Source organism: Marmota marmota, unplaced genomic scaffold (genome assembly GCF_001458135.2).
Source record: "Marmota marmota marmota unplaced genomic scaffold, marMar, whole genome shotgun sequence".
Lineage (NCBI taxonomy): Eukaryota > Metazoa > Chordata > Mammalia > Rodentia > Sciuridae > Marmota > Marmota marmota.
Window position 1 is genome coordinate 15,885,908 of NW_026000005.1, and position 12,491 is coordinate 15,898,398.

General features: G+C 33.0%; 1 protein-coding gene across 4 annotated transcripts in view; it reads right to left on the reverse strand.

Annotated features, from left to right (window-relative positions):
• The window catches only part of Dnah7 (dynein axonemal heavy chain 7), a 304,117-nt gene that overhangs the window by 236,953 nt on the left and 54,673 nt on the right, over window positions 1–12,491 (reverse strand). For all 4 annotated transcript variants that reach the window (XM_048808207.1, XM_048808205.1, XM_048808204.1 and 1 more), the window contains one exon: window positions 11,220–11,339. In XM_048808207.1, the coding sequence (XP_048664164.1) occupies window positions 11,220–11,339 (120 nt within the window). The remainder of the gene's footprint in view (window positions 1–11,219; window positions 11,340–12,491) is intronic.

Genomic DNA, 12,491 nt, shown 5'->3' on the forward strand with positions numbered 1-12,491 from the left:
CTCTACAACAAAAACTACAGAATGCTAAAGAAAGAAATTAAAGAAGACCTTAGAAGATGGAAAGATCTACCTTGTTCTTGGATAGGCAGAATTAATATTGCCAAAATGGCCATACTACCAAAAGCACTATAAAGATTTAATGCAATTTCAATCAAAATCCCAATGACATTCCTCATAGAAATAGCAAAAGCAGTCATGAAATTTATTTTAAAAAATAAGAGACCCAGAATAGCTAAAGCAATCCTTAGCAAGAAGAGTGAAGCAGGTGGCATCACTATACCAGACTCTAAACTATACTACAGGGCAATAGTAAGAAAAACATCATGGTATTGGCACCAAAATAGACTGGTAGACCAATGGTACAGAAAAGAGAACACAGAGACAAACTCACATAACTACAGTTATCTTATATTAGACAAAGGTGCTAAAAACATACATTGGAGAAAATATTGCCTCTTCAGCAAATGGTGCTAGGAAAACTGGAAATCCATATGCAATGAAATGAAATTAAACCCCTATCTCTCACCATGCACAAAACTCAATTCAAAGTGGTTCAAGGACCTAGGAATTAAACCAGAGACACTGTGCCTATTAGAAGAAAAAGTAGGCCCAAATCTTCATCATGTCGGATTAGGCCACAAATTCCTTAATAAGACTCCTATAGTGTAAGAATTAAAATCAAGAATAAATAAATGGGATAGATTTAACTAAAAAGTTTCTTCTCAGCAAAAGAAACAATCAGTGAAGTGAGTAGAAAGTCTACAGCTTGGGAGCCAATTTTTACCACTCATACATCAGGTAGAGCACTAATCTCTAGGGTATACAAAGAACTCAAAAAGCTAAACACCAAAAAAAAAAAACAAATAGCCCAGTCAATAAATGGGCCAAGAAACTGAACATACACCTCTCAGAAGATGATATACAATCAATCAACAAATAAATGAAAAAATTTCAACATCTCTAGCAATTCAAGAAATGCAAATGAAAAGTACTCTAAAATATCATCTCACTCCAGTCAGAATGGCAGCTATTAAGAACACAAACAACAATATGTTTTGGTGAGGATGTGAAGGAAAAGGCACACTCATACATTGCTGGTGGGACTGCAAATTGGTGCAGCCAACATGGAAAGCAGTATGGAGATTCCTTGGAAAGCTGGGGTTAGAACCACCATTTGATCCAGCCAACCCACTCCTCGTTCTATACTCAAAGGACTTAAAAACAGCAACTACAGGGACACAGCCACATCAATGTTTATAGCAGCACAATTCACAGTAGCTAAACTGTAGAACCAACCTATATGCTCCTCAGTAGATGAATGGATAAAGAAAATGTGGTATATATACACAATGAAATATTAATCAGCAATAAAAGAGAATAAAATCATGGCATTTGCAGGTAAATGGATGGCATTGGAGAATATAATGCTAAATGAAGTTAGCCAGTCCCAAAAAACCAAATGCCAAATGTTTTCTCTGATATAAGAAGGTTGATTCACAGTGGGGTTGGGAGGAGGAGCATGGGAGGATTAGAGAAATTCTAGATAGGGCAAAGGGGAGGGAGGGGAAGGGAGGGGGCATGGGGATAAAAAAGACAGTGGTATGAGATACATATCATTACCCTTAGTACATGTATGAAGACACGAATGGTGTGAATATACATTATATGCAACCAGAGAAATGAAAAACTGTGTTATATATGTATAATATTAATTGTAATGCATTCTGCTGTCATATATAATAAATTAGAATTGAAAAAAAAGAAAGGGGTCTCTGGAAATCAGCTGTATCAAGCATTATAAATATAATTATTATGCTGATGGTGTGTAAGAGGTCCTTATTCCATTTAATCTCCTTAACCATTCATTTGATTATTACAATTATGTATGTAAACATAACAGTGCTGAAATTGATAGAGTTTAAGAGGGAAGCAGCTAAACAACTTTTGAATTTTCTTAGCATCCTCATCTGACCATTAAAAAAAGAAGTCTTTTAAAAATCAGTAGTTGGCTAAAAAGGGAATAAGACATAAGACTTAATCCATAGATATATTTTTAATGGTAGTAAAAATCCATAGGTATTTTTTTAATAGTAGTAAAAATGGTTACAAACTAGCTATATTCTGTTTTATCAAGTATAATTATTTCTACAGGCATAGTCCAAGGCAAAAGGCTTTTCAAAAATGAGGATGAAAAAGATAGGTTGGGTTTATATTGCAGAAAATCTTAAAATATAGGTTAGGAAATATATTATAATTTTAATAAATGGAAAATAAATTAAAAATTGAGTTACATGGGGCATTTTTGGTATTCGTTATGCTATTCTTTAAGATGTTTTGTACATCTGAACATTCTGTAATAATAGTTGGAAAAATTTTAAAAATAATAAAAAGAAATATGGACTTATTTTATCAACACCTAGCAGTGATTTATAGGACAGGCCTGAAAGAAGAAAATACCAGAGACAAAGGAATAGAGCATTTATTCAGATTTTGCAAAGCCTACCTGGGAGGATAAAAGGGCCCACCAATAGTGTAGCAATGGGAATTATGATGAAGGGGTGCACATGAAAGATGATTCTGAAAGAAAATAGTTGGTAGTCATCATATAAATCTCAGTAAATAAAAAGAACTTAAATACAAAATTAGAAGTCAATAGTAGAAGGACACTTGGAAATTCGCTAGTATGTAGAATTAAGACAACACACTCCTAAATAACCAATATGTTAAAGAAGGAAATCATAAGGGAAATTAGAAACTACTTTAAAATGAATGAACAATGAAATACAATATATCAAAACTAATGGGAGTAACACAATCAGTGATCAGAGGGAACTTTGTAGCTATAAACACCTATGTTAAAAGCAAGAAAAATTTCAATAAAGTAAAATTCCACCAGAAGCTATAAAAGAAGAGCATACTAAATGCAAAACAAGAAGGGAGAAAAAATGATTTAAATGAAAACAAAATAGAGAATGAAAACAAAATTTTGGTAAATAAAAATATCAACAAGATATAAAAGTGAATAGAAAAGATATTTATATCAACAAAATATAAAAGTGAATTCTTTGAAAAGATCACTAAAATGACAAACTTCTAGGTAGACTGACCAAGAAAAAGGAGAGAAGACTCAAATTCTTAAAGCATGGGATGAAAAAGAGGACATTAATACTTACCTTAGAGAAACACCAAATATTATAAGGGAATATAAAGAAAAATTATATGCCAACAAATTTGGTAATCTATAAAATCTTGAACAAGTTCTAGAAAATATAAATAGACCTATAACACATAAAGAGATTTAGTTAATCATTAAACATCTTCCTAAAAAGTTTTTTAAATGCCAGGAATAATGATGATTTAATACCAATTCTTCACAAACCAAAAAAGATAAAAGAAAGGGATACTTTCTAACTCACTCTATGAAACAAGTATTGCCACAATATCAAAATCAGACATAAGTGAAGTGTCACAAGAAAAAGAAAACTACTGCATACCTAATCCAGCAGCATATATTTAAAAAAATTATACTACACGACCAAGTAGGACTTGCTTCAGGAATGCAAGACTCACTCAATATATGAAAATCAATGTATTGTACCATATTAATCAAAAGAAGAAAAGCCAGCTGACAAAATCTACCACTAGAGTTCATGATTAAAAAAAAACAATCAAGATATTAAGAAAAGAAAACTTTCTTAGCTTGCTAAAGTTAACCACATAGCTAAATTGATAGTGAAAGATTGAAAGCTTTCCCCCTAAAATCAGGAACAAAACAAGAATGTCTGTTCTTGCCACTTCTACTCAAAATTGTAATGGAGGTCTAGCAAGGGAAATTAGCCAAGAAAAAGGGGGAAAAATCCAGATTCAAAAGGAAGAAGTAAAACTACCTCTATTTGAAGATGATATAACCTTATATAAAGCCATAAATAGTCCATACCAAAAATAAACAGAAAAACTTGTTAAAGCTAATAAACAAGTTCATCAAGTTGCAGAATAGAAAGATCAATATGCAAAAGCAACTGTTTTTATATACTATAGCAGAAAATAATTTGAAAATAAAAATAAGAAAACAAGCCTGTTTACAATAGCAAGAAAAATAAAACACTTAGAAAAATCCCACTAAAGAAATCGTAAAACTTGTATGCTGAAAAATCACAAAACACTGTTGAAAGAAATTAAAGAACTCAATAAATGGACATATCCCAATCCCAGACTGGAAGACTCAACATTATTAAGATGGCAATATTCCCAAAATTTATTTGCAGATTCAGTGAATTCCCTACCAAAAAGTCAGTGGCCTTTAAAAAAAAAAGATAGACAAGTTAATATTAAAATGCCTGTGGAAATTCAAAAAACCTAGAACAACCAAAACAGTCTTGAAAAAGAACAAAATTAGAGGATTCACACTTACTACTTCAAAACTTACAAAGCTATAATAATCAAAACAGCTTGGTACTGGCATAAAGTCACAATTAGAACAAAGGTGCAAGAATAGAGATCCCAGAAATAAGCCCTAATATATAGGGTCAAATTATTATGTACAAGGGTGTCAAGGCCACTCAGTGAACAAAAGACTTGCACAAATAGTGCTAGAACAACTGTATATTGACTTGGGCCAGGCATGGTGGCATACACCTGTAATCCCAGTGGTTTAGGAGGCCAAGGCAGGAGGATTTCAAGTTCAAAGCCAGCCTCAGTGAAAGTGAGACACTAAGCAACTCAGTGAGACCCTGCCTCAAAATAAAATACAAAATAAGGCTGGAGATGTGGCTCAGTGGTTGACTGCCTCTGAGTTCAATCCCCAGTACCAAATAATAATAGTAATAGTAATTGACTTGGACCGTTTCCTCATACCACACAGAAAAATTAAGTCAAAATGGTCCAAAGAGACTAAAACGTAAAAGCTAAAACTGGAACTTTTAGAGGAAAAAAAAAATGTAAACCAGTAAATCTTTGTAATATTGGATTAGGCAACAATTTCTTAGATACGATAGCAAGAGCATAAGCAACCAAAGAAAATAATAACTTATACTTCCTCAGAAGTAAAAATATTTGTACCTTAAATTCACTAGCAAGAAAGTTAAAAGAAAGTTAATGGAAAAAATATTTGCAAATCATAGAACTAATGAGGGTTTAGTATTCAGAATATATAAACAACTCTTAAAAATCAACAATAAAAACTCAGACAACCCAATATTTAATGAGTAAAGGATATGAATATACATTTATCCATAGAAGATCAATAAATTAATAATAATCATATAAAAGGTGCTCAACTTAATTAGTCATTAAGAAATGCAAATCAAAACCACAGTGAGATACTACTGACACACCCTCCACAATGGTTATAATCAGAAAGATAAACAACATGTATTGGCAAAAATGTGGAGAAATCAGAACTCTCATACATTGCTGGTAAGAATGTAAAATCTTACAGTCCTTTTGGAAAACATTGTGGCAGTTCCTGAAAAAGTTAAAATAATTTAAATAATTTAGACTCAACAGACACATTATATATAGAATTACCATATATAACCAGCAATTCCACTCCTAGGTATGTACACAAGAGAACAGAAAAAACATGTTTATACAAAATGATTGTTCATAGAAGCAATATTCAAAATAATCAAAAAGTGAAAACCACCCAATGTCTACCAATTGATGAATAGATAAACAAAATGAGGTTTATCTGTACAACGTAGTATTATTTGGCCATGAGAAGAAATGAAGTATTGAGACATGCTTTATACCATGGATGAAACTTGAAAATGTATTACATATAAGAAACCAGAAATAAATGGCCACATATGGTATAATTTCACTTAGATGAAATCCCCAGAACAGGGAAATCCATATGGACAATAAGTATATTGTGATTACCAGGTACTTATAGAGGGAAGAATTGCAAAAGATACAGAGCTTCTTTTGGGGTGAGGAAAGCATTCTGGATTTAGTGGTTATATTCACACTTTGTGAATATACATAAACCACAGACAGTACACATTTTATGGTAAGTGAAATATATCTTACTTGTTAAAAAAAAAAAAAAAGTAGGAAAGGAGGTTTCAAGATGGCAGAATAGAGCAGGTTGCTTTCTTGGCTGCTCCGTGGCATAAAACCAAGAAATCAAACAGGCAGCTTTTCAACAAGGTGGGTGAATGAACAAAAAATGGGGGCGTAACTTTACTGGAATTTAATACTGGACATTCAAAGCATATTGGGGACTCAGGAAGTTGGATATAATAAAATAAGGCAGAAATCTCCAGTACCACAGCCATGCTCCAACCAGAGCAGTCCCTCTGTGGAGGAATAAGGGAATTAAAGGAACCTGCATTTTGGGGAGGACTGAAGTGTGTCTGGGTATGGAGTTTGGAGATCGGGGACACTGCCTGACTAAACTGAAAGGCATGCTGCTCAATAGCCTTGTATTGGAAAGAAACCTCATCTTTCCCAGCAGTGTGCAGAGCACAAAGGAAGAAACAGTTCTACAGCTGCAGCACCAGGGCCAACAGCTGAAGGAGCCAATTCCTGGCAAACCCGAGTTTGACCCCAAATACAGGCCTGGCAAACCCATACTGCATGACAGTAATTTAGACTCAACAGACACATATAGAATATTTCATTCATCAATGACTAAATACACTTTCTTCTCAGCAGTACATAGATCCTTCTCTAAAATAGACTATATCTTAGGTCACAAAGCAACTCTTAGGAAATACAAAAAAAAATAGAGATAATACCTCACATTCTATCAGATCATAATGGAATAAAATTATAAATCAATGATAAAATAAAAAACAGAAGCTACTCTAACACTTGGAAACTAAATAGTACACTATTGAATGACCAATGGATAGCAGAATAAATCAGAGATGAAATGAAAACAATTAGAGGTAAATGAGAATTATGACACAACTTATCAAAATCTCTGGGACACTGTGAAGGCAGTGCTAAGAGGAAAGTTCATTGCATTGAGCTTATTCATCAAAAGAATGGAAAGTCTTCTGCTGTCATATATAATAAATATTTTTAAAAAGAAAAGAAAGTCAGCAAACAAAACACCTAACATTACATATATCTCGAAGCCCTAGAAAAAAGAACAAATCAACACCAAAAGCAATAGAGACAGGAAATAATTAAAATCAGAGTTGAAATCAATGAAATTTTAAAAAATTCAAAAAATTGACAAAACATAAAATTGGTTCTTTGAAAAAATAAATAAAATTGATAAACCGTTAGCCAAGCTAATGAAGAGAAAGAGAGCAAACACTCAAATTATGAAAATCTCTATGAAAAATGAAATATCACAGACACTACTGAAATACAGATGATAATCAGAAACTATTTTGAAAATTTATATTCTAAAAAAATAGAAAATCTTGAAGACATCAACAAATTTCTAGAGACATATGACCTACACAAATTGAATCAGGAAGACACAGAAAATTTAAAACAGATCAATTTCAAGCAATGAAATTGAAGACACCATCAAAAACCTATGAAGAAAGAAAAGCCCAGGACCAGATGGATTCTCAGACAAGTTCTACTTCAAAGAAAACTTCAAAGAAAAACTTACATCAATCCTCCTCAAATTATTCCATGAAATAGAAAGACAGAACCCTTCTAAACTCATTCTATGAAGCTAGTATCATCCTGATAACAAAATTAGACAAAGACATATCAAGGAAAGAAAACTTCAGACCAACATCCCTGATGAACATAGATGCAAAAAATTCTTAATTAAATACTGGCAAATTACATATAAAACATACACTGGAGAAAAGACAGCCTCTTCAACAAATGGTGCTGGGAAAGCTGGAAATCAATACATAACAAAATGAAATTAGACCCCTATCTCTCACCCTGCAAAAAACTCAAATCAAGGACCTAGGCATTAGACCATAGACCCTGTACCCACTAAAAGAAAAAGTAAGCCCAAATCTCTCCATCATGTTGGCTTAGGGACAGACTTTCTCAATAAGACTCCTATAGTGTAAGAAGTCAAGAATCAATAAATAATATCATCAAACTAAAATGCTTCTTCACGGCAAAGGAAACAATAAAGAACCTGAAATGAGAGCCTACAGAATGGGGGAAAATCATTGTCAACTGCACCTCAGGTAGAACATTAATCCCCAGAATATGCAAAGAACTCAAAAAACTTAACAACAAAAAAATCCAACCCAGTCAATAAATGGGCAAAGGAACTGACCAGACACTTCACAGAAGAAGAAATATGAGCCATCAACCAATATATGAAAAAATGTTCAATATCTCTAGCTGCAAGGAGCCATCTCTGAAATACACGTGGATCTTCTCTCAGCATGGAAGCCAGGGGGAAATAGGTCTGGCATTGGGAACTTTCCATGGCTGTCCCACCTCAATAGATGGCTCAATGCACATGATCCTTCTCTCCACTCTGCTAGAAAGATTTCTCATAGTAGCTGGGAAGATGGGCATAACTTGTTAGGAACTAAACAGCCCAACTTTAACCTTTTTTGGAAAAGAACATTCTATAGAATGTCTTTGATGTTTCCCAATCTAAATAGAGCAGGCGCAGGCTCCATTTGGCCAGAGCTCAATCCATCTGATCAGCTTGTCCATCCTGCACCTGCTTTTGAAACTACTTTCTGTGTTCTGTGTTTTTGTTCTGTTTTGTTTTGCTTTTGTCATTTTACTTCTCTTAGCTTTTATTTCTCAGCCAACCCATTCTGCCAAGGGGAACCCCATTCCCACCACCCAGACAGGACATAGGTAGGATTTAGCACTTAGAAAATGCAAATTAAAACTACACTGAGATATCATCTAACTCCAGGAAGAATGGCAATTATCAAGAATACAAGTAACAATAAATGTTGGCGAGAATGTGGGGGGGAAAGGTTCACTCATATGTTGCTCGTGGGACTACAAATTTATGTAACCATTCTGAAAAGCAGTATGGAGATTTCTCGAAAAACTTGGAATAGAACCAGTTATCCCACTCCTTGGCATATATAGCCAAAGGACTTAAAATCAGTATACTATAGAGACACATCCACGTCAATGTTCATAGTAGTTCAATTCATAACAGCTAAGCTATAGAACTAACCTAGGTGACCTTCAACAGATGAATGGATAAAGAAAATGAATTATATATACACAATGGAATGTTACTCAGCCATAAAGAAAAACAAAATTATAGCATTTATTAGAAAATGGATGGAAATAGGGACCATATGCTAAGTGAAATAAACCAGTTCCAAAAAAACACAAAGATTAATGTTCTCTCTGACATGCTGAAACTGACTCTCAATAGGTTGGGGGGAGGGGGAAGGGATGAGGGGAGGTTCACGAGATTGGACAGGGTGGAGTAGAGGGAAGAAAGGGGAGATGGAAATAGGAAAGACTGTAGAATGAATCAGACATAACTTTCTTATGTTCATATATAAATACATGACTATGGTAACTCCACATCATGTATAACCAACAATAATGGGAAGTTATATTCAATGTATGTATGATATGTCAAAATACATACTACCGTCACATGTAACTAAAAAGAACAAATAAAGAAAAAACAATTAAAAATTTAAAAATAGGAAAATTTAAAAATAGAAAGAATTTAAAAATAGGATGTTGCTGGGGTAGGGAGAAGGTGGTAAGGGTAAAGACAATCAGCAAAAGAGACCAAAAAAAAAAAAAAAAGTCACAAGATTTTCAAGTTTCCCTAGGAATGATCCAGAGGAGGAAGAATAGGTTTGGAAGAAAGAGGATAAGCATTGTTATGAACATGCTGAGATTCAGGTACTGACATGATATTCAATTGAGATATTCAGTATAAAATTATTAAGAAGGACCAAGAGCTCAAAAAACAAGATCTTTAGACAGCTGAGAAGGATGAAATTATCAAAAGAATATAAATAAAAGAGAGAACAAAAAAAAAAAGAAAAAAGAAAAAGGATCTGGGGACTTTTAGGATATAATGAGATTAAGTTGATAGAAAAATGAGACAGTGGAGAAGAACAGATAAGCGCACAGGAAAACACATAGTTCCAGAAAACTGTGTAACCACCTATGGCAACTGCTGAGTAGAAGTGAAAGATAAGGACTAAGAAAATTCCTTTGGGTTTGGTGTAGATGTCATAATTAATTATTTGCTCATTGTGTCTCCACTGTGAGCTGATGTTCTGCCTTTTAGCCATGATAAACCCATTCTGGCTCACTAAAGTGTGGTCAAAGAGTTCTTCCCCTAGAATCAATCAGGAAACATCAAGAGATAAAGCTAATCAATCTACATTTCACAGAAACAATTATTCAGTATGGGTTTGCACTCTCCTCTGTACTTTGACATGCATTTTACTAAAATTTACAGTGATAATGTATTTCTAGGGTATAACCCTGCAGTCATAGATTAAGATAACTTACTTGCATCACATTCTTAAGAGGGCATTTTCTTCTCTGCAACTAATTATGCAGTTTTATTTTTCACCTCTCCTCTATTTTAAATAAATATAATATAAAATAATAGGTTAAAGTTATTCCAAAGTAACATTTTAAAAAGTTAATTTAAAAATGATCAACTCACCTTTCTAAGAAACTTTTGGAAATAATGACACTATGGTATAAGTTTCATGTGATATTTGAAAATTGTCCTAATCTTAATAGTCTATTTCTTATAAATATGATTCATGAGAGAGGCTATTTCCCATGTTTTCCAGAGTAAAACATCATTAATTATCATATGTGGTTATTCCAAATTGAAGGGACAATCCAAGGAATTGTTTGATTATCATTTGATAAATCTAAATCTAACCTCCATTGAGATTGTAAACTCATTTAAGCAACATATTTTTCCTTCTGAGTCATTCTTTAAACTCTTCTGCATCCTTCATCCAAAATCAAAATGGAAGAGACACAGCACTTTGCATGTAGATGCAGATAATTATCTGGTAAATGATTAGTTCATGATTATTCCTACATGGTTTCCAACACACACTCAGAGCAGAGGCAGAAATCAGATATTTAGAAAAAAGCAACTATCAGTTATGATCATTTTAGTTTCTGTGCAATCTATGCAGTGTAGAATATCTGGATAGACTAAGGCAATTAAAGACCTATTAATTTTCTAAAGGAAATGATGTAAAACTAGTTGAAATGGGATTTTATAAAAGAAGTTAAAAAGCAATTCCCCATCAATCACATGTTTTTATGTTTTTCTATATGATATTTCAAAACTTTACATTTTAAACAGAGTCTCTTTGGCAGATTCCAAGTGTTTCATGATAATATTCTGAAAAGTTGACAGCTCTAAGGCATCCTGGCGATTGTGAAATTCTTCTATATCAACCAAACGTAATTTTCTGCAAGAGATAAAAAAAAGAACATGATAATATAAGATCAAACTTGTTTGATACATAACATTTTTGCTAACTGAGCCTTTCTCAAAGACAGCATATATCTATATTTTATCATTATAAAGTATTGTCCATAAAATTAAATATTCAATAACATGATATTTTCTAAATTTAAAAGTAATGTATATAGTAAAATTCAATAGGGACACAATATAATATTGTGAAATTTCTCTGTGAAGTAGAAGAGCATAATAACTTTGATTTGATGGATAGTTTAAACTGACTTTTGCTTTTAAACTGGAACAATTATAACAGAAAAAGAGGAGTTCAATGCTACAGGATTTACTTCTAAAACAAAACTTGCACCTTCTCTGAAAAGGAAGCAGTCCTGAATAATAGAGAGCCAGGGAGTACAGAAGTTCTCACACCTCACTAAGATCCATTATATTGGGGCTGAGGTTGTGGCTCAGTGGTAGAGTACTCACTTAGCACGTGTGAGGCACTGGGTTTGATCCTTAGCACCACATAAAAATAAATAAAGGTATTGTGTTTATCTACAACTTAAAAAATTAAAATAAAAAAGATCTATCATATCAAAATCTTTTCAACCTAAATGATTTTTTTCTCTAACACACAACTTGCTACAGTTTTCAATGCATTCTTTTTTTCTCACTGCAATGATATGTATCTTCATTATGCACATAGTTTACTCATTTAAAATTTTTCTCTGGCCTATTAAACAAAATGAAAGACCAATATTAGCTATTAGTATCATTGTGTTATTCATCCAGAGCTCTTCCCTTGATTGCTGTTTCATTTCCATTTGAGTGAGTAATTTTTATGTTCTCTGGAAGATACTAAACACACTATTAAAAACATCATACATAAACAAATACAAGAAGCAAAAGATCAACTATACAGGGAGATAGAGGTTATAAAAAACAAACAAACAGAAATCCTAGAAATGCAGGAAGCAATAAACCAACTTAAAAACTCAATGGAGAATACTACCAGCAGAGTAGAACACTTAGAAGATAGAACATCAGACAATGAAGACAAAGTATTTCAACTTGAAAAGAACATAGACAGCTTAGCAAGACTGTTAAGAAACCATGAGCAGAACATCCAAGAAATATGGGATAACATAAAGAGACCAAA